Source organism: Papio anubis, chromosome 16, assembly GCF_008728515.1.
Source record: "Papio anubis isolate 15944 chromosome 16, Panubis1.0, whole genome shotgun sequence".
Lineage (NCBI taxonomy): Eukaryota > Metazoa > Chordata > Mammalia > Primates > Cercopithecidae > Papio > Papio anubis.
The window spans coordinates 7736118-7763783 of NC_044991.1; the positions used below are offsets into that span (position 1 = coordinate 7736118).

At 50.4% G+C, this 27666-nt stretch overlaps 1 protein-coding gene across 9 annotated transcripts in view; it reads left to right on the top strand.

The window, feature by feature from the left end:
- Window positions 1–27666, top strand: part of PACSIN2 (protein kinase C and casein kinase substrate in neurons 2) — a 146797-nt gene that overhangs the window by 94768 nt on the left and 24363 nt on the right. For all 9 annotated transcript variants that reach the window (XM_009217430.4, XM_009217428.4, XM_009217432.4 and 6 more), the window contains one exon: window positions 9989–10125. In XM_009217430.4, coding sequence (XP_009215694.1) covers window positions 10066–10125 — 60 coding nt within the window. In that variant the 5' untranslated portion in view covers window positions 9989–10065. The remainder of the gene's footprint in view (window positions 1–9988; window positions 10126–27666) is intronic.

Sequence of the window (27666 nt, forward strand, 5' to 3'; positions counted from 1 at the left end):
GCCTGTAATCCCAGCTGCTCAGGAGGCTGAGGCAGGAGAATTGCTTGAACCCGGGAGGCGGAGGTTGCAGTGAACTGAGATCGCACCACTGCATTCCAGCCTGAGCAATGACAGAGTAAGACTCTGTCTCAAAAAAAAAAAAAAGCTTCTAAACGAAGTTCCCAAAAGTTAGAAAAGCTATTTTCTGGTTTCTCATTGCTCCCTTTTCATAGCATCCTGTTTGTGTTTTATGGATACACAACCCTTGAGTCTCTCCAAGAATTCTCACCAGATTTCATTAGAATTTCTCTCCTGTTCCCTCAAGTATTTGTTTTCCCCAGATGTCCGTTTGAACTTTATGAAAGGACAGGGCTGATGGCATAGGAAGCTGAGCTGGTTCCTTCTTGGCCCTTCCCCTAAATGGGAGAGTGGCCACATCTCTGTATGAGGCTGGGCAAGGGCCCAGGTGGGCTTCCCTGAAAGTCATCTGCCCTTGATGGCTTGGCTCCAAATGCAGCTGTTTTTTTTTTTTTTTTTTGAGACGAGTCTCACCCTGTCGCCCAGGCTGGAGTGTGCAGTGGCACGATCTCCACCTCCTGGGTTCAAACGATTCTCCTGCCTAAGCCTCCCGAGTAACTGGAACTACAGGCACGTGCCACCACGCCCGGCTAACATTTTGTAGTTTTAGTAGAGACGGAGTTTCACCGTGTTAGCCAGGATGGTCTCTATCTCCTGACCTCATGATCTGCCTGCCTTGGCCTCCCAAAGTACTGGGATTACAGGCGTGAGCCACCGTGCCCGGCCCAAATACAGTTTTTAAAATGACCCTGGGCCAGACGCAGTGGATTACTTGAGCCCAGGAGTTCAAGACCAGCTTGGGAATATGACGAAACCCCGTCTCTACTGGAAATACAAAAATTAGCTGGGCATGGTAGCGTATGCCTGTGGTTCTAGCTACTGGGGAGGCCGAGGTGGGAGAATCACTTGAACTGAGGAGGTTGAGGCTGCAGTGAGCTGTGATCATGCCACTGTACTTCAGCCTGGGTGACAGATTGAGACCCTGTCTCAAAAAAAAAAAAAAAAAAAAAGACCATGATAATTCATGATAATTAACCCTCACTCCTGCCACTCACAACTTTGCATTTCTCAACCCTGAGCTTAGTGTTCCTAAGGCCTTGTCTCCAGCACTGGCATTTTTAGGTGGTTTTCTCCTTCTCCCGGTGCACACCTGGCCGCTCTCTTCCAGCATGTCCTCCACCATGGGTGGCACGGCCTTTTTTCTGTGTTGTTACAGCTTCCACCTCATAATTCAGCAGGTCTTTGGGAGGAAGGAGAAGGAGGTGTGTCTGCCTCCGTTGAATTTGTTTCTTTCCAAAAAAATGACACTATAATGGCAATGCTGTGATGTCATTATTTTGGGGAAGAAACAAATTCAGAGGAACTACATGGGAAACATATTTTCTCATCTGTTTTTGCCATTGTGATGGCAAAGAATCCAGAATAACTCAGCACACACCACCCCATCCTAAAGGTTTATTTCAAAATCACTTGTTGGAATTCGGATGGCATGCTTCTGGTTCATCTTGCAAGGCACCCAGGGTAGCCTGTGAGAGCGAGTTCAAGTCTGGAGTGTGTGCAGGAACAGTCTCCCTCATGTGTAGCCCTTGTTCGGAGTTCACAGAACTCATTCAGCTTTGAATTGCGGTATTGGAGCTCAGTTTCTTTTTTTCTTTTTTAGATTTTTTCTTATTTTTAATTTTTAAAGTTCTTTTAGAGACCAGGTCTCACTCTGTCATCCAGCCTGGAGTGCAGCAGTATGATTGTAGCTCACTGCAGCCTCCAGCTCCTGGGCTCAAGTGATCCTCCCACCTCAGCTTCCTGAGAAGCTGGGACTACAGGTGTGTACTACCACACCTGCTAATTTTTCTTTTCTTTTTTTTTAAATAGAGATGGGGGTCTCACTGTGTTGGCCAGGCTGGCCTCAAGTGATCCACCTGCTTTAGTCTTTCAAAGTGTTGAGATTTCCAGGCGTGAATCACCATGCCTGGCTGAGCTCAGTTTTGTTTGTTTGTTTGTTTTTGTTTTTTTTTTTTTGAGACGGATTATCACTCTGTCGCCCAGGCTGGAGTGCAGTGGTGCGATCTTGGCTCACTGCAACCTCCACTTCCCGGGTTCAAGTGATTCTCCTGCCTCGGCCTCCTGAGTAGCTGAGATTACAGGTGCATGCTACCACACCCAGCTAATTTTTGTATTTTTAGTAGAGACACAGTTTCACCATGTTGGCCAGACTGGTCTTGAACTCCTGATCTCGTGATCCGCCTGCCTCGGCCTCCCAAAGTTCTGGAATTACAGGCATGAGCCACCACGCCCAGCCTGAGTTCAGTTTCTTTAGGAAGAAATAATTAGTCAACCACTGGGTGCCAGACAGTCTGAAATGTACAAAAGAAGTGCCAGATGAGTCCCTGTCCTTGGAAAGACCAGGGATGACTCATTTGTCTGTCACTTTGCACTTTCTCAAAATTATTTCACAGCTGTCACCCCTGAGCCTCTTAATGCCCTGGGAGGTAATGAGAGCCCCTGTTGTACTGCCTTATAGACGAGGACAGTGGCTGTCAGAGGGGACAAATAGCTGAATTACAGAGATGGAGCTGAGACTCATTTTCAGCTCAATATCACACTCTCTTCCCAGGAACTTTACCTTCCAGATGAGGAGTCCCCAATAAATTACTAAATACACATTTATCTATTTTTTGCATTAATAAATTGATTTTCAAAGGTTCCAGCACTGTTTGGCATTAGAGAGCAGCTTGTCCCACACATGTGCACAGGTATGGTAAAGGTCATTGTAGTGGGCTCAACCTGAAAGAATGAATGAAGCAGAGCCAGGAAACATGCCCTACCTGACCTCCTTTTGAAGAAACAATCGCTCTCAGTGTCCTCAGCTTACATATTTCTTCAGCTCAAAGGGTGCTGCAAGCAGATTCATTTTTATGGTTAAGGACGTATGTGTGTCAAAAAAAATTCTGAGTGGTACTTCCTGACAGGCCCAGCGCCTTTGGGGATGTGGTAGAGATCAGGATCAGTGCGGAAGCCCTAAGGCTCCAGCCTCCCTGGCAGGTGGTGGGACTCTGGATAATCCTGCTGCCCTTTCTTCTTTTCACTGCCAAAGATTGCTGGATTCTGGAAATGCCTGGTAGCTGGGCATGTGGTGTCTTGCTGGAGTTGGGCAGCATGGAGTCCGATGGTCTGGGCTGAGTCCCAGCCTAGCACTTACGAGCTGTGGGTCTGTGACCAGTGATTTGAATTATCTGTATCTTGGTTGCCTTTTTATCAAATGGAGACAATAATACATCTTTTGTAGGATTTTTGAGGTACAAAAATAATATATCTGAAGCTCACCTCACCCACCTGTTGGCGCTGAGAGGTACTGAGTAGCTGGTAGCTGCTTAGATGGTAGTTTATCCCACTTGACTCCCAGGTGGAGCAGCAGAACTGCATCCGGGTAAAGTAGTCTTGCTTGATTTGATGCAAACATGGCAGACTCCAGGCAAGAGAACTGTCTTTGGAGGATGAAATGCAGTCATTGAATAGGTTTTGAACACTGCATGGTGCCATGAGGCAGCTCTTCTAGCTCCTTGGACTCCCTGTGAGGTTGAGCATGGCTATTCTAGGCTGTGGCCTGTCTGCAGTGGGCCTGGTCTGCAGCTGGTTCCTACTCAGGATAGGGTCATGCCCACCGTAGCAACTGATATCTGCAAAGGACATTTTTACTTCACAAAACATTTTCACATCCTTCTCAGTTGACCCTCACCATGATTCTGCCAGGCAAGTGGGGGTAATACTGGTACAGTAAACATTATATTTAAATATTGTTGCCCTGGGACTGAGTGTTCTCATGCAACAAATGGCACCATTAAGGCATAAAAAGGTAGGGCATAGCCAGGCAGTGGCACGCACCCTGTAGTCCTAGCTACTTGGGAGGCTGAGGCAGGAGGATCCCTTGAGCCCAGGAGTTCCAGGCCAGCCTGGGCAACATAGTGAGATCCCATCTCTAAAAAGAAAAAGAAAAGGGCACAGAGCACCAATCAGTGAGGAAATGCAGATGAAACCACTGTGGCTTACTAACACCACCTGAAAGGCCAAGATTGACAGACTGTTCCTGGAAATAGGACTGTAGCGGTAGTTCGTCACGGCACAGGGCAGGCCAGTGCATGTTCACTTTTTTTGTTTGGTTGGTTTTTTTGAGATAGGGTCTTGCTCTGTTGCCCAGGCAGGAGTGCAGTGGCCCAGTAATAGCTCACTGCAGCCTTGACCTCCTGGGCTCAAGCAATCCTCTCGCCTCAGCCTCCCGAGTAGCTGGGACCACAGGTGCGTGCCACCATACTTGGCTAATTTTTTTTATTTTCTACTTTTTGTAGAGATGGGATCTCACTATGTTGCCCAGGCTAGTCTTGAGCTTCTGGGCTCAGGCATTCCACCTGCCTTGGCCTCTCAAAGTGCTAGGATTACAAGCGTGAGCCACCATGTCTGACCTATATTTAGTTTTTCATGTTGTATGTTCTAGAATATTTGAACTCAGCACTGAGGTGGTTAAGATCAGTGGTGAAGAGCATGACTGCTGTTGGCCTGCCTTTCTTAAGGTCTCAGCTCCTCTGCTTGGGCAAGCTCCTAACCCTTTCTGTGCCCCAGGTTCCTTGCTTTGACAGTGCCCATGGCGAAACCGCTACCCCATAGAGTTCTTAGGACTAAATGGAGTGCATGCATGTAGTGCATGGGGCACAGCATCTGGCACATGAGGAGTTGCCATAGGGGTGGGTATGACTGGCCTCTTTGTTGTTGAAGAAGGGAGGGCTGGTGGCAAGGTCACAGTGGTAGGTGGCAGCCTCACCAAAAGTGCTTTTCCCAGTAGAAACAATGACGGGAAAACAAAAATCAAATCCAGTCTCAGTCATCAACATTTCTCAGAACCTTTGGGTGGCTTGCTCTGGTGATTCTAAGAACAATGGCTATCACTTTTAGAGTGTCAGGTGTGTGCCAGGTGACTTAACGTCACTGCTGGACCTTCTCCGTGCCTGCGAGGAAATCGCCTTCTTACTGGGTTGAGAGGCTGCCTCTTGAGAGCTGCTGGTGTGTCCCTGCACATGAATGACGTTTGAAGTCATGGGAGTTCCACAGATCAGTGCTGGGAGGAATGGGAGGAGCCATAGAGCGAACTGCAAGGTGTGCAATGTGGTTGGGAGAGGAAAGGGAGGCTCATCAGGGTGAGAGCGGGGAGCCAGGAGAGTCCCATACGCTGAGGCTGGTGCGGGGCTCCATGGGAGGGACGAGGTGGTTGGACAGGGCCCCTGCTGCTCATGTCCCAGAGCAGGGGCAGGAGAGAGGGGACTTAGGAGTTGTCATTGAGAACTCAGCTCGGTGCCTGCGCTCAAGCCCCCCCTCCCCACCCTCCACCCCCCAACAAGTTGTTGCTCTGTGAACATCAGAAATGAGTTCCCAGCTTGGCCACGGTTGTACTATCAGTTGGGTTTTCTTTTTGGTGCAGATTCTTGTCCCCCAGGTCCTCCCCTTTACCTGCATTCCTTGTGACTGTGGAGCTGAAGGAAGTAGCAAGGACACTTTGAAGCCCAGGGTGCAGACCAAGGACAATGCTCCCATTGAGGGAGGCCCTGCCATGGCCTGTGACCTGGGGGTACTGAAACCTTCATCTCATTTAACCTTCACTCATTAAACGAGCTGGTAAAGCACATTCAGGAACTGGGGCTCAGAGAAATGATATGGCTTTCTGAGGTCACCCAGCTGGCCTGTGGTAGAGCTGGGATTTCCCGCCTTCCACCGTCCCAGGCCTTCTCCATGGGCACCTCATCTGCATTACCTCACTGACTCTTTGGGCAGGAGACTTTCATTTCTTCCCCTCACAGTCTCTGTCTCTTTGGGTTTTCTATACCTTGCCTCAGTGTCCCCTTAGGGCTTCAGATATCTTTGCTAGATTCTAACTGCACAGTTCAATGAGACCTTGTATAAGATGTGCTTAGAGGGTTCAGATGAAAGTGTAGTTGATTATGAATTATTCCAGCTCAAGAACTGAAGTGGTGGTGCAGAGCTTCCTAAAGTCATTTCTATTGGGTCTGAAATGCCTTGTGCCATTTTATAAAAAGAGATGTGTCTTCCTAATTCTGTTTTACTTAATAAAGATGTATATAATCTTGGAGTATGTCTAAGTTGGGAGGTGACAGATTTGTGGCAGGGAGCAGCTGGCTGAGCATTAAGATGAACTCTAAGTAATGCACATGGGGATAGTTGAGCTGATGGCATCACAGATTGAGCTGTGGCCACAGAAGATGCCCGTGGGGTACGCTTGTCCCTTGTTGCACCTGAAGGCATTCTTTTTTTTTTTTTTTTTGAGACGGAGTCTCGCTCTGTCGCCCGGGCTGGAGTGCAGTGGCCGGATCTCAGCTCACTGCAAGCTCCGCCTCCCGGGTTCACGCCATTCTCCGGCCTCAGCCTCCCGAGTAGCTGGGACTACAGACGCCCGCCACCTCGCCCGGCTAGTTTTTTGTATTTCTTAATAGAGACAGGGTTTCACCATGTTAGCCAGGATGGTCTCGATCTCCTGACCTCGTGATCCGCCCGTCTCGGCCTCCCAAAGTGCTGGGATTACAGGCTTGAGCCACCGCGCCCGGCCGCACCTGAAGGCATTCTATAGGATGTCACTGTTGCTGCGTACAGTGCTGTGATGAGATCCCAGACAGATGGTCCCAGACAGAAGGAAAGTGAACAAGTATGGGCCTTTCCCAGCTCTGCCACCATGTGACCGGAGAATGTCCCTTTCCCTTGCTGGTTGTTCCTTGTTCCTTTTGGTCAGCTAAGAGCATATATCCTGTCTGATGCCCTTGGCAGACCCATGATCTTGGTTATATTACCTCTCTGCTCAGTGATTCAGGCTCTTACTCCTAAAGGCTGACCACTGTGCTGAGCCTCTCCTTGGCTCCTGGCACTTAAGTGGGCTCTTAAATCTTAGGCCCGGTGTGGTGGCTCATTCATGTAATCTCAGCAATTTGGGAGGCCAAGGCAGGAGGATCGCTTGAGCCCAGGAGTTTGAGACCAGCCTGGGCAACAGTGACATCCCAGTTTCCACACACAAATTTTTTTTTTTTAACTAGCTGGGTGTGGTAGCCCGTGCCTATAGTCCCAACTACTCAGGAGGCTGAGACGAGAGGATTGCTTGAGCCCATGAGTTCGAGGCTGCAGTGAGCTGTGATCATGCCACTGCACTCCAGCCTGGATGACAGACAAGACGCTTTGTCAGTCAGTCAACCAATCAGTCAGTCCGTCAATCAGTCTTGTGCAAAACTGCGTCAAGACCACAGCTGCCTCCAGACAGAATCTGAATTCCTCTGCCCAAGTGGCTCAGGTGTCAAGCTGCCTCTCAGTCCGGAGCAGGGGCCTGCTCTTCACTGCAGCTTCTCCCATGGCTGGCCAGGCAGCCCAGCTGGCGGCTTGATTGGGCCACTTTGAGACTCACCTGAGCCCAAAGCCCTGCTATTCCCTGAGAAGCCTGGAGCAGAGACCAGCTGCTCTGGGTAGAAAACTTTCTGCTGCTGAAACATGGGGTGAGGCTACTCCAGGAGGACCCTGGCTAGTAGCATAGGAGTCCATAGAAAAAAGGCTCACACCTGTAATCCTAGCACTTTGGGAGGGCAAGGTGAGTGGATCACTTGAGGTCAGGAGTTTGAGACCGCCTGGCCAACATGGCGGAAACCCCATCTCTACTAGAAAATACAAAAATTAGCCAAGCATGGTGGCGCATGCCTGTAATCCCAGCTACTGGGGAGGCTGAGACACTAGAGTTGCTTGAACCTGGGAAGCAGAGGTGTCAGTGAGCTGAGATTGCACTACTGTACTCCAGCCTGGGCAACAGAGCCAGATTCCACCTCAAAAAAAGAAAGAAAAAATTGCTGTGAGAGGTGGCATCAGGGCCCAGGCCAAGTGGCCTGTCCAGCCTTTGTGAATCCTAGTGGTTCAAATGACACACTGCCCCTATGATTATGGAGCAGAGCCCCAACCAGCGTGGGAGAACCCCTTGCTGGAGTTCTCTCCATGAGAGCCTGGTTAGGATCGTGCACGCATCTTAGTCCTGCAGCTGTCTCCTCACAGCGGCAATGTCTTTGTAGGACTTGGCTTTGAAGTACCGTTATCTGTTGCGGACTTTGTCTCTCTTGCTACACAGCAGTGTTTTACCTTTAGGAGCTCTGCAATCCACCAGATTAAGCCCTTTTAATTAGCGATCCAATTGTAGGTTATGGGAAGCCTGATTTACTTAACTTTGACATTGTTTTTGGAAAACATCTGGATGTCATGGAGAGAATATTACCTTAGCAAGCAGGCAGAGCTGGTGTCGAATACTAGTCTCCACCACCCATTACTTGGACAACCGTGGACAAATTACTGAACATCAATTTTCTTGACTTTAAAATAGAGACAGAAGTAATGATAGTAATGATAATTACTATATAATAATAATAGTGGCAACAATTCATTATTTACTATGTTCATAGCACTTACTAAGGGTATATAACGGTACTTAGTGAGGTCGTAGCACTTACTAAGGGCCAAGTATTGTTTTAAGCTCTTGTGTGTATTTGACTCACAGCAATTCTCTATTGTAGGTTCCATTATTGTCTCTTTTTTTTTTTTGAGATGGAGTTTTGCTCTTGTTGCCCAGGCTGGAGTGCAATGGCATGATCTCGGCTCACTGCAACCTCCACCTCCTGGGTTCAAGCGATTCTCCTGCCTCAGCCTCCCTAGTAGCTGGGATTACAGGCATGTGCCACCACGCTTAGCTAATTTTATATTTTTAGTAGAGAGAGGATTTCTCTGTCTTGGTCAGGCTGGCCTCGAACTCCTGACCTCAGGTGATCTGCACGCCTTGGCCTCCCAAAGTGCTGGGATTACAGGCGTGACTGCGCCCGGCTGTTGTCTCTCTTTTACAGATAAGGCACGCGAGGCACAGAGAGGGTAGGTAACTTGCCCACTGTTGCCCAGCTCATAAGTAATGCGTCTGGAATTCAAGCCTAGGCAGCCTGACTCTGGAGTCTGTGTTTCTTACTACAATTCCAGATTGTCTCACAGAGAATCATGAAGAGTCATGTGATAACATATGGAACAGGACCTAGAACAAAGTCTTGCACCTTGTTGGTGCTCAAAACAAGTTGGCCACTCTGTCTCACCCCTTCCTGTTGCTAAGCTAAGGCTTTGGACTGTTGTCTGTGGCAGTGAGGAAGGTCTCAGATCTCTGGCTGTGTGTTCTGAACACAGGGTAAGGTAAAGAAAGATGGGGTCACCTTTTTACCAAAAAGTCAGACAGTTTCATCTTGGCTGTGGACAGGTCATCACACTAGCAAGGTGTGGTTTGTGCTTATGGGAGTCTTTCAGTTTCTTCCCTCCAGCAGGGGAAATAATTGCCACCTTTACCCTTGCCTAGATTGTAGATTGCTGAATCTGTTTCTCAGAAGTGATCCATTTAGCTTTCCAGCTGAGCCACACACAGTGTCAGAATAAACTGGTCTGAATTTGGGGCTTCAGTGGCTGAGTCAGTAAAGGTGGAGTTGAGTGGGGACGGTGCTCAACACAAGTGGAATGTGGTAGACACTCTGGAGAGGGGAGTCGGGTGTCACAGGTGGGATGGCCTCCACTCATGTTTTATCCCAGGTCCTAGCCCTACCAGTTAGGTAGAGTAGGCTGGGATGGGCTAGCCCAAAGATCCAGGGGCTCTGCCTGATTTTACACACAGGCACCCCCTGCCCCCATCACCCACCATGCACACACAGACATACACATATCCGCCCAGAGTTGGTTAGAGTCTACTGGCTTTCTCCCACCTAAAGGAAATATTATAGACCACCCGGTACTGAAGGCAGTGATTAGAAATGGGAAGTTGTGAAATAGAGATGACTTGTTTCTTTACCTTGGGCATTTAAAAACCACTATGATATATGTTTTTCGTTCATAGGTTTGTCTACAGATTTTGAGCATCCGAAGTTGATCCCTGACTAAGTATACTTTGCTGCTCCCTCAGCCTTTGAAGAAATGTCTGTCACGTATGATGACTCCGTTGGAGTAGAAGTGTCCAGCGACAGCTTCTGGGAGGTAATGCACCTGCTTTCTTCCAGTGAATGAAGTGGCCAGGCCAACAGTGTCTGGCAGGCCCTTTGGTTTTTTTGGTGGAGGTTGGGAAATGAGGTGAACATACCCCAAAACCAGCCAGGGATTTGTAGTCAGACCTAGATAGTAGCAGAAAAGGTGTGGACACTTGTTCTTAGGCAGTTCAGGTATGCCTTAGCCATCATCGAAGGCAGTAAACTTACCTTGCTAGGAAAGTCTGATACTTAAAGAGATTAGGGGTGTTTATGAAAGGTCTTGGCGATCACCTTCCTTTTTATGTTTGCCATGATGTGGGTGGGAGAGACAGATGCTAATTGCTCAGCTTATCCTATGAGGCACTTTACTGTTGAGTTTTATGTAGAAACACGGAGGGCTGTGATTTGACATCACGCTAGACAGCACAGGCAAGTGGCCAGAGGCCCAAACGCCTTCAAACTTGTTTGAGCATCTGCTGCCAGTTTGTACCTGTGAGTGGCTCTCTTCCTGATTAGATTATTTTGTGTTTTTTTTGTGGGGGCGGAGGGCATTGTTCCTGAGTCCCACTTACTTTTCCTGCCTGCTAGTTAATGGAAAGTCCATCTTTTTTTTTTTTTTTTTTTTTTAAACAGTTGAGGTCTTGAGAGCGCAGGCTGGAGTGCAGTAGCACCATCATGGCTCACTGAAGCCTTGATCTCCTGGGCTCAAGCCATCCTCCCACCTCAGCCTAGTGAGCAGCTAGGACTATAGGAGGTCAATTTTTGGTCTAATTTTGTCCGTGTGGCAAAATCCCTGGAGCTTTCCTGGCCTTCATGGAAAGAGGCTTTGCATGGCTGGGAGCGGTGGCTCACGCCTGTAATCCCAGCACTTTGGGAGGCCGAGGCGGGTAGATCATGAGGTCAGGAGTTCAAGATCAGCCTGGCCAACATGGTGAAACCCCATCTCTACTAAAATACAAAAAATTAGCCGGGCGTGGTGGCAGGCACCTGTAACCCCAGCTATTTGGGAGGCTGAGGCAGGGGAATTGCTTGAACCCAGAAGGCGGAGGTTGCAGTGAGCCAAGACTGTGCCACTGCACTCCAGCCTGGGCAACAGAGCAAGACTCGGTCTCAAAAAAAAAAGAAAGAAAAGGAGGCTTTGCAGTTAGAAAACTCTGAGCTCTGATTCCAGCTGTGCTGATGCTGGCTGTGTGACTTTGGGCAAGTTGCTCAACTGATCTGAGCCTTGCGATCTTCATCTGTGAAGTGGGGGATACTGTTGGCCTCTAAGGAGGGCTGCCAGGACAAGATAAGAACATGGATGGCAGCACCCACGTGGATGCTTCTGTGACACAGGAGGCTCCAGTAGTAGAAGAGATGAGGGTGATGCCCTGGTGTTTGCTGGGGACTAGCATGAAGTCATTTTATGAACAAATGATCAGTGATAGATACTGTGACATAGACAAGTGATCACAGTTGCCCAAGTTTAAAAAAAGATGGACAAGAAGCTCAAAATTCTGTCAACACATTTTTCCCCTATGTATTGGACAAAAGATCATCGACTTTTAGCCGAATACCTTTGTTAAAATTATGTGTTAACTGAGTACCTACAGTGTGCTAGGCAAGGGATGTGGCAGACCAAGTCCCTGCCCTCCAGGAGCTGGCTTCTGCCACAGCAGAAGTAAATGTGGAAAGGCACAGAGCATGCAGGCCCTCTCTGCTGCCACCCCTTGGCTGGTGGCATCCTTCTGGAGGGGTGAGGGGGGCACCCAGCTCAAATTTCAGCAGCTGGAGAGGCATATCTGCCTGGGAAATATTTCACTTAAGACACCAAGAGTGACAGTCAAACAGGTCGCCAGCCCCATGTCACAGCATGCCAGGAGGTTGGCCGTGAAACTAGATGAAGCTGTGTCAGAACCAGTAGTTACAAGACGTGGTTTGGAGGTGCCCCTGGAACAGTGCTAGAATTCAGGACTGCCTCTGCCCCCACCTGCAGATACAGGTTCTAGTAGTCAGGTCCCACTGGCTGGCCCCCCCCCAGAGAAGCTGTGGCCTCGTTAGTGCAGGAGCACTCATGGAGCCAGCAGCAGCTGTGCAGAGCCTTCCTGTGAGCTCGCTGGCCTTCAGAAGTGCAGGCCCTTGTTCTCAACACTGATCCAAAACTATAGATAGAAACGTTTCCAGTTATGGGGAGCTTCTTTTTTGTAACTGTAGTGACATTGCTGGTTGGCATCAATCATTCCCTGCCTTGAGCTTGGTGATGGTGCACACAGGACAAGCACACTCAAAAGGCCCTTCCTTGTGAGGGATAGGTGGGGAGAGGCAATGGGGACAGGTGAAGACATTGCTTTGGAACCAGGAGGTCTGGGTTTGACTGCTGGCCTGATCACTTACTTCCTGTGTATGGCTTTGGGCAAGTTACTGATTTTTTTTTGCCTTCATTTCCCAATCTATAAGATGGGGGTAATAACGGTACCCACATCCTAGTATTGTAAGGGTTAAAAGAATGAATAAACGTTAAGTGTTTTAGGGTGTGGGGGCAAGGCTGGTGGGGGTCCTTCCCTCTGACATGGGAACTGAGGGAGTCGGTGCACACAGTCAATGTCTGTTCCTGTGGTGCCCTTGGTGGCATTGTCTTCGTTACCACTTGGTGGCAGAAACTGCTGGGAAAAGAGCTAAACTGTAGCTGAATATAGTGCTGTTACAGAAGTCTTCAGCTGCTTGTTAAAAACATTTAGGTGAACGTTGCCAGTGTATATTGTCAGCATATATTATATCAAGTAGCTTTAACAAGCCCAGTAATTAAGCTCTTATGCTCCCTGTTAAATTCTCAACCGCAATAATGTCAGTAGTCAAGAACATCTCCTTTTGCCTGAAAACGCTCAGGCGGGCTCTGCTCAGCTTGTGATGCTGTCCCTGAAATTACTCTTCAGCCGCTGTCAGCCCCACAGCGCTGTGGTGGTCCGCCTCCTCCATGATGGATGTTCGCTGAGTGGCGGAGCGACTGCTCAGTGGTGGCCTGCTGGGATCTGAGAGACTCAGGGGCACACTGCCAACTGCACATCTTCCCAGGCAGATGGCAAGTTCCTCTTTCCCATGGAAGGACACTTTTCCAAAGAAAGCCTTGTGGTCTTGAGGTGAAAAAGTTTTTTGTGTTTAATTTTACTCCTTCCCACCAAAAGGTGTTAACTGGAATATGTCACTCCAGAGCCATCTTCTGTGTGGCCCTGTCCTCCAGGAGCCTTTGGCTGTGACATTTACAGGAATAAGGTAGACACTAGGCAGTTCATCATGCCAGGTGCTGCACGATTTGCTGGGGTTGCCATGGGGGAAGGAGCAGGAAAGGCAGCATGGGCCAGGGACATTGCTGCACTCGGATGCTTACTAGACAAATGAAGGAACCCATACTGACCTGTGGGAGGAGAGGTTACCCACAGGGACATGATGCTGAATAGAGCTATTTAATGCGTATTTGGAAGGAGTACCTCCTGCATTCCCCAACCCTGTAGATATAGGGGGAAAAAAAAGAGGAAGAGAGGAGAGGGGATCCAGTTCCCACAAAGAAGATGCTTATGGAGTATGAGAGCAGGAGGGACCACCCCAAGCTCTGCCTCTCAGTGACATGGTCTGCTGGGCAGCGAGGAGGCCTGTGGCTGAGTAGGGTTGGGCCAAGAATTGGAAACAAGTAGAGGGGATGGCATTCCAGGTTGGAACCAAGTCTGGAGCCTGAATGAGTGTGGTCTTACAGAGTGCTGAGGACCTTGACCTTTTTGGTGCTAAGGGCCAGTTTTGGAGCAAGATGGGAAGTCGTGTGGGATTACAGTGGCAGGGCCAGGTGGAGACAGTTCCCCAGGTGGGTCGCTCCCTCAGCAAGTCAGAGCCTGGTCTGGTCTGCCCACAGGCTTCACAGCAGGGTATGGAAGCTTGGCTGCTTCTGGCAAGTTTTCCTGACTTCTTGCAGGAGCCCAGTGGCCCTCCTCCTGCCTCTCCGCTTCTGGGCACTGCTTCCAGGCCTTCTCTTTGGTTCTAGGAGCTGGTGTACAAAGGGCCTAGGCTGTGGGCCATGGGACTTTTCAAGTGTCACCGGTGCTTCCTGGCCTCCCTTGCCCTCAGTGGGCTCTGGGAACAGGATGACAGGTCTGTCCCCAGCAGGGCTGAGAGCCGCTGCCTGCATCTTGGAGGGCTCCTTGGGGGCCAGGCTAGGAGGGCAGACGCCACTTATTTTAGGAACTGGAGCCTGAGTCTGCCTGAACAAAAGCTCCCCAGAGACGGGATTTCTGCACAGCTGTCAGCTGGCCGTGCATTTAGAGCTCAGATCTCCTGGATGAAGCCAGGCTGGGTCTGACCTCTCTGCACTATCTTATGGGCACAAAGAGCCCCTGAGAAGAATATTTGGGGAGATGAAGAGAACGTAAGTATCTTGTGTCAAATATTCTGGGAATGTTAGCCCCGAAGAGTTGGCACGTGACTCAACATTTACCGTTCCCTGCCAGGAAGGCGCTCCCAGTAGGTTGTTTGTAACTCGCTCTCAGTCGGGCTGGTTTCTCTCAGACTCTAGCACTGCAGGACAGCTCATCGTGTGATAACACCTTCATCTTCGTTGTCCATGTGGAGCGATACTTTCCCCATCCTTCCATACCAATTTTATAGGACACATATTTAGAAGCTGCCATGACCCAGGCCCTGGGCTAAGTCCTGGGCACCCTAAATGAGAGCACAGCCTCGGGCCTCCTAGAGCCAGAGCAGTAAGGAGGCGGCTGAGCAGTGCCCTGAGCACAAGCACGAAGTGAGCGAACGACAATACCACCTCGTGCTCAGCAGCAGTGACCGGCTCTGTCTGCTGTCCAGCCGCCTCCACACACCGACCCCGACGGACTTTTCCCTGTGGTGGCCTGCCTGTCTCAGCCCTGCGGGAGCGGTGTGCCCACAGCCATGGGCTCCTCGGGACAGGGTGTGCATCAGCTTAATTATCACCTCACCATGCTCAGACATGGCTCCTAGAAGGTTAGTGATCCACTAAACTTTAGTTTCACTAAAGTTTCTAAAAATTACCATTTGGCCGGGCGCGGTGGCTCAAGCCTGTAATCCCAGCACTTTGGGAGGCCGAGACGGGCGGATCACGAGGTCAGGAGATCGAGACCACCCTGGCTAACACGGTGAAACCCTGTCTCTACTAAAAAATACAAAAAACTAGCCGGGCGAGGTGGCGGGCGCCTGTAGTCCCAGCTACTCGGGAGGCTGAGGCCGGAGAATGGCATGAACCCGGGAGGCGGAGCTTGCAGTGAGCTGAGATCCGGCCGCTACACTCCAGCCTGGGTGACAGAGCCAGACTCCGTCTCAAAAAAAAAAAAAAAATTACCATTAATTCTTTCTTTTCACCGAACTGGTATCTGCTGAACCATGAGCAAGGATTAAGGCATCAACTCCTCAGTCTCCACCCCACTGCTAGGTAGCCCATCGAGAAAAGCAGATTGGACAGCTCCCTGCCCTGCTGGGAAGCTTCAGTTTTCTGCATCACCCCTCAAATAGAAGCATACTCTTTCGCATGGCCAAGACATGAGCATGTGTTGACAGCCAGCTGGACTCACTGGCTCTTCCTGAGAAGCTCTGCCCCGGGCTGTAGCCAAGCTGAGCGACCCCAGGCTCCCATCCCCAGAGATCTGTGACCTGCCTGGTGTGGCCCCTGACCGCTCTGGGCAGGCTTGGGCAGTCTTCCCGTGTGCTCTCCAGCATTTCCTAGGCTGTAACATGGCATTGCTAATTTCCTACTTCCAGGATGGTTGTAAGAATTACAGAGAACACCCACCAAGAGGCTAGAATTGTGTGTGATACTTTTTTTCTCTTTTGGCAAAAACTTTTTTTCCTACCCCAATGTTACACACAAAATGTAGACATGGTGTATGTTGCATAATCTTCGTTTAAGGCTATCCTTATTTTGGGGAGAGTTGCGTTTCTGATGGCATTTGGCGATTCTGGGATTTCTGAACGGGCTGCTGCAGCCCGCTCTTCAGAGCGCTGTATACCTACCTTTTTCAGGAATGAGTTGTATTGACGTGAATTTCTTCTAAGCCCGTGAGAAAATAGTTTTCCTAAGATCCTGCCCTTCTTAGGTGGGTGACCCTCCCCCTGAGCTATAGTGGACATTCCCATTATGATTCAGATAGACCTTGTTGTCCTATGGGGCAGATCAGGGCCCTCGACATGTGAGCTGCCTTTGTCTTGGTGAAGTTTGGCTGACCCTGAACCTCGTGACTCTTCAGAATTAGGTGTTTTTAAATAGGTGGTTTTCACAGTTTAGAATACACAAGCTAAGCAAAGACAGAAGTCAACATTGGACAGACTTTGACATTGAGATTAGAGCAGAAAGCAACCTTTGCTGCCCAATCTCTACCCAGTAATGGAGTTTTTTCTTTTTCTCATGATGTGATGGGTTTTAACCAAGCCGTCCTTTGTCCCCCTTGATCAGTCAGTCAGGCTCATGGCTGGCCTGAGCTTGGGACTGGGACACAGAGGTGAATGTGACAGGGACAGTCCCTTGTCCTCTTGGAGCTCACAGGCCAGCAGCAGCACAAGACAGTTCCACAAGTGACTGCCATTTCCCTTGGACAGTTTTCAGCACTGCTGCCATCGCTGTCCGTGGCCACTGTCCCCTAGCTCGGCAGGAGCAGGGAGGCCCTGCTTGGCTGGTGTTGCCAGGGCCTGGTGCCATGCACAGCACATGGGAGGGACTTACATACTTGAAGGAGAGGGTGGCGGTGGGTGGTCAGGTAGATATGACTGAAGCTCTCACAGGAGCCTCGCCTGCTGGGTTCCGGTAGCTGCAGAAGTGGCCTGGTTCCCATAGGCAGCTTCCCGCGTGCAGGGCAAACAGGGCGGGGACCAGCCCCGGCCAGCATCAGTCCCCTTTACCCATCCACCCAGGAGCACTGCAGGGAGCCAGCCGGGCAGTTTATTTTGGCTGGCTGCCACAGGCCGTCGAATCTGTCATTTTGTTTTCAGCTCTTTCATGTATGACATCTACAACATTGTCTTCGGCCTGTGTGCTCAGTCATTCCCGATACTGGGAAAAATCAGGTTCCACTTTTAGTGGAAGAAGAGAAAGCAGAATTTGGGGTGCACCGTCACAGGTCAGGCCCAGGCCAGGGATGGCTCTTGCTGGTAGTTGGGCCCTGGGCCAGCGGACCATTGAGCCTGTTGACACCCAGAGTTTATCTTGTCTGAGGTCACAGAACACCTGCATGGCGGGGCCAAGTCTAGATGACTCCCGAGCCTGAGTGGTCTCTGAGCATCCTCTCTACACTTACCACTTCTGCAGCCACACACGGGAGCATTGCACATGCGGAGACAGGAAAAGGTGGATGAGTATGAGTGAGGTCACCTTTCCTTCTGTTGTGCAGGCAGACCTGTCTCCCCCCGTCTAAATGCCATCATTCTATTTTTTTTTTTTTTTTTTTTTTTTTTTTGAGACGGAGTCTCGCACTGTGTCACCCAGGCTGGAGTGCAGTGGCGCGATCTCGGCTCACTGCAAGCTCCGCCTCCCAGGTTCACGCCATTCTCCTGCCTCAGCCTCCGAGTAGCTGGGACTACAGGCGCCCACCACCACGCCCGGCTAGTTTTTTTGTATTTTTAGTAGAGACGGGGTTTCACCATGTTAGCCAGGATGGTCTCGATCTCCTGACCTCGTGATCCACCCGCCTCGGCCTCCCAAAGTGCTGGGATTACAGGCTTGAGCCACCGCGCCCGGCCTATGCCATCATTCTAAATGCAGAGAAAGAGTTCTTTGGTTTTGTGTTGAGGGAATTTAGCACTTTGGGGTTTTGTGCTGTCAAGAAGCTTGTCTTCTGGAGATAAAATTTAAAACTTTTTTTTTGTGCATTTCTGTAGATGAAGATAAAATTTTATTTTCTTGTTTGATTTCAGTGGTGTCAGAGTAACTTTTTAAAACTGTTTAAGAGACCTGTTTTTCCTCTCAGTAACAAATCTCCTTTCATTTTAAAGCAGGTGGGGTCTGTAGTTCTCGTTAGACTGGTGGCTTAGCTCCATGGAGACGTGTGGATAAACAGTTGTTTGAGCTGGGCACATGCAGGGGGGCAGAGCTGGGGTGCCCAGGTACCGAGATGGGGAGAGGAGCCCACATTCCAGTAGCGGGGACTGGTAGGGTTACAGGAGTCATGAAGTAAACAGGATTCAGGTACAGGGGGCTAGGGCCAGGGTGGAGGTAGACTGGAGTGCGGTATGGGGGGCTGTGGAAGCACCAAACTGGGGAGAGGAAGGAACGGAAGGAGGCGGGGAGGCTTCCTGGAAGAATTGCTCCTCCACCTTTTCCCAGCTGGCAGTTTCCCCACTAGATCATCGGCTTTGGACCTTAGGGGTCGAGCCAGTTTTGGATGTCTCACACTCCCCGTCAGTCAGGGGGTGCCTCGGGGATTCTGCCAAAAGCCTCGGGTCTTCAGCGAGCTTAGGGACCGGGCAGGTGACCTCGCCATGGCGGCTCTTCCAGCAAGGTGATGCCTGCGTCAGTGGGGGTGCATCCCTGAGGAGTGAGAGAGAGCAAAAGCAGCAGCCACGGACCAAATTCCTGCCACTTGCTGGGTGCTCAGCTGAAGGCAAGTGAGCAGTGCCTGTCTTCCCAGAGACCCAGGGCTCCAGGGTGGGGTCTTGGGGGCTATGGCACACAGGGTGGCATATGCTGCGCATGTGAACGCCATGTAGGGTGTTGCAGGGCCTTCTCGATGTCTGTAACACGCACCAAGGGAGCAGAGCATGGGGAACCTGGCCAACGACCTCGAGGAAGAGTTCAGTTCAACACAACTTTGCGTAAACACATCCTTCCACTCTACGTTATTTATCTTATGTGTTCTGCCTTTGGAGTTAGGATCTAAAAATTGCAATTTCTGGGTTTCTGTGTCATCTATTTTTTATTTTGTCGTTTTGAACATTTCAGTTAGAGATTCATAACTCAGTGGGTCTTTAAGGTTGTTGAAATCTGGGATTTGTGGTTTTAAATAATCAAACAGCGAGGAGTGCTTTCAGGGTAGTGAGCTCCATTTTCTTTAGCTTTGTTCTTGAGGATACAGGTTTCAGAAACAGAGGATACGGCCAGTCAGTGTTGGGGGCAAGAACTGAAAACCCCAAGATGAGACAGAAGTGAGGCCCCAAGGAAAGGACAGGACCAGTGCTGGGTCAGAATCAAGCTGAGATTGCAGATCAGACTCAAGGCGATTCTGAATCTCTAACCCTCTTGGGGCCTGCAAGGTAAATAGCATCACCTCATTTGCAGATGGGGATCCCCAGTGAGGTTAGATGTTAGTCTGAGCTTGTGGTTCAAGGTAGCACCGAAGTATGGAATTCCTAGGGCCTACATTCCAGGGCTGAGACAAGTTGGGAGTCCAGTGGTGGACGAGCTGGTAGGAAGTTTGGGGACCAGGACGAGTGGAATCCCATAGAAATGAGGATGTGGAAATTGCAGTTTGGCACCTGAAAGCAAGGCACAGACTTGATAATATTTCAAGGACACCTGTTACTCTTTGGTGTTTTCAAACACACATCATAGATTTCACAACCCTAATATCAACAGTCATCCCCGTTTGGAAAGGAGGACTCAGCATAGGGGTTAGGATAGGTTGGAAGAAAGTTGCCTGAAGCTGTCACCATGGGGACGCCTCCAGTTGTGTACAGGATAAAACATTTGCCAGGCACACGCACACCCTCCCCAGGGAAGGTGGGTGAGAGGTAGTGACTCTGCAAGGCACAGTCCTGAGGAGAAGGGACTCAGTCCAGGAGCCCCCGCTAGCTGCCTGGGGCACGGGTTGCTTAGGGATAAACTAACTCAGGCCCTGGATTTCCCTGAAAGCTTTGTAGCTGCAGTGAAGGCCCGGTGAGTTCCTGCAGCTGCCTGTGCTTACGTGACTCTCTCAGGAATGTGGCAGAAGCGCCGGGAGCTGCTCTTCTGCTGGCCATGAAGTTACTGGCTGATGACACGCTGAGAGTTGATTCCTTTTAGCTACCATGGAGAGAGCTCGTGTGACTCGCAGGATTAAGAACTGATAAATAGCCTGGGCGTGGTGGCTCACGCCTGTAATCCAACACTGGGAGACTGAGGCCAGTGGATCACTTGAGGTCAGGAGTTTAAGAGCAGCCTGGCCAACATGGCGAAGCCCTGTCTCTACTAAAAATACAAAAATTAGCCAGGCATGGTGGCGCACACCTGTAATCCCAGCTACTTGGGAGGCTGAGGCAGGAGAATCACTTGAACCCAGGAGGCGGAGGTTGCAGTGAGCCGAGATGCACCACTGAACTCCAGCCTGGACGACAGAGCAAGACTCCGTCTCAAAAAAAAAAAAGAACTGATAGATAAAGGATCATGAGTTGTTTCGTTGGCCGTGCCTCTGAGGTCTCAGCAACTTCTCAGTCCCTTCCTTTCCAGGGGGAATGGAAATCCCATCTCCCAGCACCATTGGGGCTCTGAGAAGATAGGGTGTCCTCTCTCTGCCTGGCATGGATGATGGAGACATATAGAGACATAGTAGTTGCCCTCAGAACCCACTATTTTGACGCATTTTGGCATGGAACAGCACATGTTCACCGGGAGAGGGGTGAGCTGTGGGGGAGGTGTCCCAGGGCAGCAGAGCCCCCATCTTGCTCTCCGTGGGCCTCATGGCATTTTCCTCAGCTGTGAGAAAGCGGCCTTGCCTCAGAGCTGCCTTCAGCTACTGCCTCAAACATCGTTTCCTCCAGGCAGCCCTGACCACCCAGAGTGTTCCTTCTCAGAAAGTGTCACTGCCTCATTGCATTATTTTTCTGGCCAGAAGTTCCATGAGGGACAGTCCAATGGCAGTTTGTTCACCACTATATCCCTAAGGCCTCGTGGCCCTTCACACACAGTGGATGTTCCTTAAATACCTCTCAGTGGCAAGAGGGTGTTGCCAGACCCTCAGAAATGGAGTGATGAATGCTTCAGTGGGGAGCCAGGCAGCTGGTGGCATCAACAGACTGGAAACTGCTCCCTCTGCACCCTGGAGAGGAAGGGCCGGGGGCGAGCCAGCTGGTCTGAGCTGAGCCAGGGAAGGAGGAAGCCCTGGTGGTGCCCCTGTAGGCAAGCCCATGGCACCAGAGTCAAATATTTGACCCAGAGCTGCTCAGATGTGCCAGGAACCGTCAACATCATCTTCAATCAGAAACCCTGGAATTGTGAAGGCTCACCTCACCCCCCACCCCAACCCCCAGACAGGATGAAGAAATGGCTGAGCAAGAAGTTCGGTCTTGTCAGGCGATCGCCGTGGCAGGTGGAGAGCACAGCTGGCTAGGAAGAAACCTACCCTGCAGTGTGAACTCCTCCTATCCTGGGCCATTTGGTCCTCACAGGAATAGCTCTGACTCTGCCTGACAACTGAAAGGACAGAAATATATGGAGAGGGACTTGTACAAAGTTACACATTTCGGGGCAGGGCCAGATCTGTGCTGCTTCCCTCATGAGAGCAAGTGAAGGGAAGGAGGTCTTGTTAGGGCTGGGAAATCTGATGGATTTGAACAAGATATTGAAAGCATTTTGCCCGTCTTGTTGCCAGCTACAGAATTGGAATTAAGGAATTCCTAAAGAGTTGCCTCGTCCTTGTCTGCCAGGCTGGCAGAGGAGATGCTAGAGCTTCTTGGCATACTTGGTCAGTTTTGGATAAAACATTTGACTCTGGTTCTTGCCTGGAGAGGGGTGCCACCAGGAGCTCTTCTTTTTTTTTTTTTTTTTTTTTGAGACGGAGTCTTGCTCTGTGCCCCAGGCTGGAGTGCAGTAGCGCGATCTCGGCTCACTGCAAGCTCCGCCCCCCCGGGTTCACGCCATTCTCCTGCCTCAGCCTCCCGAGTAGCTGGGACTACAGGCGCCCGCCACCTCGCCCGGCTAATTTTTCTTGTATTTTTAGTAGAGACGGGGTTTCACCGTGTTAGCCAGGATGGTCTCGATCTCCTGACCTTGTGATCCGCCCGTCTCGGCCTCCCAAAGTGCTGGGATTACAGGCTTGAGCCACCGCGCCCGGCCCAGGAGCTCTTCTGTACGTCAGCTTGGCACAGCTGGCCACCCTTGGCCCTTCCTCTCCAGGGTGCAGAGGGAGCAATTGTGGTGCTTTTGGGCCTTCAGGGCCACAGATTAAAGGGGAAGATCATCCTGAGGTTAAAATCAAGCTCATCCTCGGCAACCGGTCCTAGTAGTTTACAGGCTTGGGGTTCCTGGGAACTTCGTTGGCATATAGTGGGGACAGGAGCAGGGCCTGTGTGTGCTGCTTGGAGTCTGGAATTCTGTTTGTGACTTGCTGGAGTCCACAGGGCTGGCTGGAAGCACATGCACCATCTCATGTTGACCTGATAAGTCTCAGTTTACACCAGCTCTGATCCTGGCCTGAGGGAGGTTTGGGCAGGTGGCCTCTCTTTCTATTGCATGACCATGAGTGACTGCATCTCTTCAAACTCCAGTTTCCTTTTCTGTAAAATAGGGACACTAGGTCAGGTGCAGTGGCTCATGCTTGTAATCCCAGCACTTTGGGAGGTCATGTTGGGAGGATTGCTTGAGCCTAGGAGTTTGAAATCAGCCCTGGCAACATAGTAAGAACCTGTCTCTACAAAAAATAGAAAAAATTAGCCAGGTGTAGTGGTACATACCTGTGGTCCCACCTACTCAGAGGCTGAGGCAGGAGGATCGCTTTAGACAGGAAGGTCGCGCCTCTGTGATGTGCCACTGCACTCCAGCCTGGGCAATAGAGTGAGACCCTTCTCTCAAATAATAAAATTTAATTTAATTTTTAAAAATAGACATTAATAGTATCCCCTGGCCAGCACTGTCACAAGATTAAGTGGGGTGGCATGTAAAACTGTCAGTACCCTGCCTGGCCAAGTGTGGGCATGCTCTATTAGGATGCCGTCGCTAGTGAAAATCACTCAGTGTGTGATACCTGTTGCCGGGAGGCTTGCAGTCTAGCCAGGGAAGTGAGGCTAATGTGCTCGAGGCAATTTTGAGACGAGCTGTGACCCGAGGGGCATGGGGACGGTATTCGGAAGGGCCATCATGGCCCCCAGCTGGACCAGATGGCAGGAGTCCTCAGACGAGTCTCCCCTGTCTGTGGGTGCGGATGGTGTAAACTGGGTTGGTGCTCCACGCTGGTGCTCCAGCAAGGACAGGCTGCATCAGGGAAGCCTCCGTGGGGAAAAGGAGCCAGGACTTCACAGAGAGCTGGGATGGGGGCAGGTAGGAGGGGGACTTGCTCATCAATACCGTTCCTGTTTCCATTTCTCCACCTGCAGTTGATACCTAGGCCCCCTCCCCATTTCTAATGTTACAGCTTTTGTTAGCATCTGCTGTCATAAACTTCGCACCCCTACTTCATGTGCACACATTCTTAATTGATGTAAATGGCATCATGCCCCACATCATTCTGTTCTGGGTCAGTGTGTCGGCGTAGTCGTGCACATCCTTCTTTCTCCTGCACTGCTGGGCCCTGTGCTTACCTGTGCATCCCCCAGGGAGAGGCCCCCTACCTGTCCTGGGACCCAAAGGAACATTTCTGTGGGGATGTAAGCCCGGAATGAAGCTGCCGGGTCATTGTAGGGCGCGTGCATGCTTCATGGCTGAATGGCTGCCTGGTTGTGCATAGAGGCCTGCCCAGTCTCTTCCACCAGGATATCCAGTAAAGGGTGCTGTACACCCACCTCTGCCCACACTTGGCCTTTCCCACTCTCTAATGACTGCAGTCTACAGGCATAGAGCTGCCTTGCTGTTCTCAGGCGCGTGCCTCTGGGTACCCACGTACGGGACATCTCTGTGTGCCCTTCGTGCTGTCATCCCAGCTACTCGGGAGGCTGAGGCAGGAAAATTGCTTGAACCCGGGAGGCAGAGGTTGCAGTGAGCCGAGATCGCACCACTGTACTCCAGCTTGGGCAACAGAGCTAGACTCCGTCTCAAAAAAAAAGAAAAAGAACAGTTTTGTTGAAGGAGCCCCACCCTAAGTCACAAAGGTATTCACGTACATTTTCTTCTGGTCATGTTATGGCTTTACCTCACATTTTTATGGGGTGCCTGCTGTGTGGTAGATCCTGTGGAAAGCAATGGAGAAAGAGTGGTGGATTAGAAAGACACAGGTCCACACCCTCTTAGGGCCCAGAGTCTGAAGGTGTTAGGGGTTGAGAGCACCACAGAGCTTGGCATGGTCCTGTGTCTGCACAGCAGACTTTCCCCAGCATCCTTGTGAAAGGCACCTCTGGACTCTTCACAACAGATGCATGCAGGATGGAGGAGCTGACGTGGCCTCTTCGGATAGTCCCCTCAGCATGCCTGTGACAAGCCACTGGGTTTCAGGTAGAGCCCCTTTCTCTGCTCCTGATTGCACGGATGTTTCTGCACAGGGATGGTTGAGATTCCAGCCCCCACCTCATCCTAGCTGACTTTAAAACTGAGGCTTGGCTGACACTGGGTTCTCAGAGGAACGATTAGAAGCCGGGCTCACTGAGAGGTTGTGAGTGCGGCCTGGAGGAGGGCAGGCAGCAGGGCGAGTCCTGGGCTCAGGGAAGGGCATGGGGAAGGGAGTGGATTCCTTGGAGGCAGAGCTCGATTGTGAGAGATGTGGCCCCCAAGGCCCATCCCTGGGAGGCAGGAGAGCGGCCTCCGGAGTACCCTAGAAAGGAGGTTCTTGGCCGGGCACAGTGCCTCACGCCTGTAATCCCAGCACTTTGGGAGGCTGAGGTGGGCAGATCACCTGAGGTTGGAAGTTTGAGACCAGCCTGACCAACATGGAGAAACCCCGTCTCTACTAAAAATACAAAATTAGCCGGGCGTGGTGGCACATGTCTGTAATCCCAGCTACTTGGGAGGCTGAGGCAGGAGAATCGCTTGAACTGAGGAGGCAGAGGTTGTGGTGAGCTGAGATCGCACCATTGTACTCCAGCCTGGGCAATAAGAGTGAAACTCTGTCTTAAGAAAAAAAAAAAAAAGAAAGGAGGTTCTCTTTCCCAAGGTGGGCACAACCTGGAGAAGGCGGGGATGTTGTATGCAGAGAAGCCTGTCTGGGAGCCAGGGATCCCACGACCTCTGTCCCCACATCCGCCACCTGGAGAGTGGGCAGCTCCCTTTTTTGGCTCGCCTGCCCTGGGTTCCACTGGGCAGCCCCATTCTTTGGAGGCTGCTCCCAATCCTTCCTTCCAGGATGTCCCCACCCCTGCCAGCCTTCTGAGCCCCACCAGTCCCCAAGCCTGATGCCTTTCAGGATGCAGGCCTAACCCTCCCAGTTTCTCAGCGTCTGCCCTCCCTCATTGCCGGTCGCTCCCTGTGTTCTGTGTTCCATTCCCAGCCGACTTCTCTCAGGGCCCCAGGGTCGCCATGTGGACACACCTTCCTTTTGCCGGTGCTATTCCCTGTGCCTGGAATTATTTCCCTGGCCTCACCTTTAATCTGGGCAGCCTCCTACCTGTCCTTGAAGATGCCCTTTGGATATTGCCTTCAGGATACCTCTCACCCCCTCCTCCCAGTGCCCTAGTTCCAGTGCCCTGTGCCCAAGCGCTGAGTCCCTCAGTAGGAACATGCTTGGCCCTCCGTCTGCCAGGCAGTCCCTCAGGGGAGTGAAGGGACGTCCAGACACATGTATGCTGAGCATTTGTCTTTAGTAGCTTAGTTTCTGAGTGGAGTGAGCCTGAATTTAGAGGAAGTTAGATACATAGCTTCATACCTGGTTCAAAAATGAGGATTTTGTGAATGAAGCCATTAATATCACAATTAATATGTTTGGAAGAAAGCATGCTTATATTCAGTTTCTACCTAAAGTTTTCTGCTATTTGGCTGTCCCAAAACAAGCTCATGTTTTGAAAAAGTAGAAGAGAGCTCTTTAATTACAAAACTGATAGAGCAGAAATAGTTAACTATATATGTGCTGATTTTAATGTATGATTGATTTGTTAAATATTTGAAAATTAATTTTCTTGCATTTTAAAAACAAGTCATTGTTATACCTTTGATTTTTTAAAAAAATGTATTAAAAAGGAAACAGGCCAGGCGCTGTGGCTTACACATGTAATCCCAACACTTTGGGAGGCCAAGGTGGGAGGATCGCTTGAGCCCAGGAATTCAAGACCAGCCTGGGCAACATGGCAAAACCCCATCTCTGCAAAAATTACAAAAATTAGCCAGGTGTGGTGGTGCGCACCTGTAGTTCCAGCTACTCTGGAGGCTGAGGTGGGAGGATCACTTGAGCCTGGGAGGTTAAGGCTGCAGTGAGCCATGATTGTGGCATTGCACTCTAGCCTGGGCAACAAAGCAAGACCCTGTCTCAGAAAAAAAAGGAACAAACTTTAGTCAAGAAGGCATACAGATGGCAAATAGTCATAAGAAAAGATTTTCAGTATTATTAGACTTTAAAAAGATGCAAATTAAAATCACAATGCAATATTGCTACACTAAGTAGAATGGCTAAAAATAACAGAACAAAATACCCTGACAATACTAAGTGCTGGAAGCATGCAGGATGGGGAACTCTCATACGTTGCTGATGGCAATGCACAGTGGCACAGTCACTTTGGATAGCAGTTTGGCACTTTGGTTAAACGTACATGTGCCATGTGACATTTCCACTCCTAGGTATTCACCCAAGAGACATGAAAGTATATGTCCCCACAAAAGACCAATAGATGAACGTTATAGCTTCTTTATTCATAATTACCCCAAACTGAAAATGACCCAAGCAGCCTTTAACAGGAAGAATGGATAAACAAAATAGTGGTATAACTACACAATAGGATACTGCTTAGCAGTAAGAAAGAATGAACTTCTAACATAGACAGCAACATGGATCAGTCTCAGAAGCATTATGGTGGGTAACAGAGGCCAGTCTCAAAAGCCAGGCTGCATACTGTGTATTCCAAATATCCTTGCCATCCTGGAAAAGGGGCAGAAATCATGTCTGTGGTTGCTGGGGGCTGTGTGGGGAGGCGATGGGGCTGCAAGGGGGTACAAAGGCACTGCATGAGAGATGGAAGTGTCCTGTTCCTTGCTGTGGAGACGGTAGACAGTGGTGTATGTTTGTTCACACTCATCTAAGTGTACCCTGTAGTGGGCAGTTTTGCCTGTGTGTAGATTCCATGTCAACCTAGAGAAACAGCCGGCAGTAACTCTGCTCCCGGGATGACTGCAGTGCTTTGCCCAGGGAAGTGGGAAGGCCACATTGCTCTGTCCCTGGTGGTTTATGGCGATAGAGACTTGCAGTGATGGCCTGTCACGAGCCACCACACAGCCGTTTCATTAACAGGACAGCACGGCCGGTGTTGCTGGGGTGCCTTGATCCCAGCTGTTTGGCATACTCCCCTTCTCCCATTGGCTCTGTGCTCAGAGCTTGCCTCTTGTCCCCAGCAGTGGTCACAGGACCAGCACAGCCTCCTCTGCAGCCTCTAGGACCAACTGGGAGCTTACATGGAAACCTAAGATGTGTACTTACGGAAACATTCTTCCTGTATTCATCGCGGCTTTCCAGGTTTCAAGAGTTGTCGTGTAAATGTGTGTTGCAGCTCCTGTGTGTGCCGATGGGTGGTACCAACATGTGACTTGTTA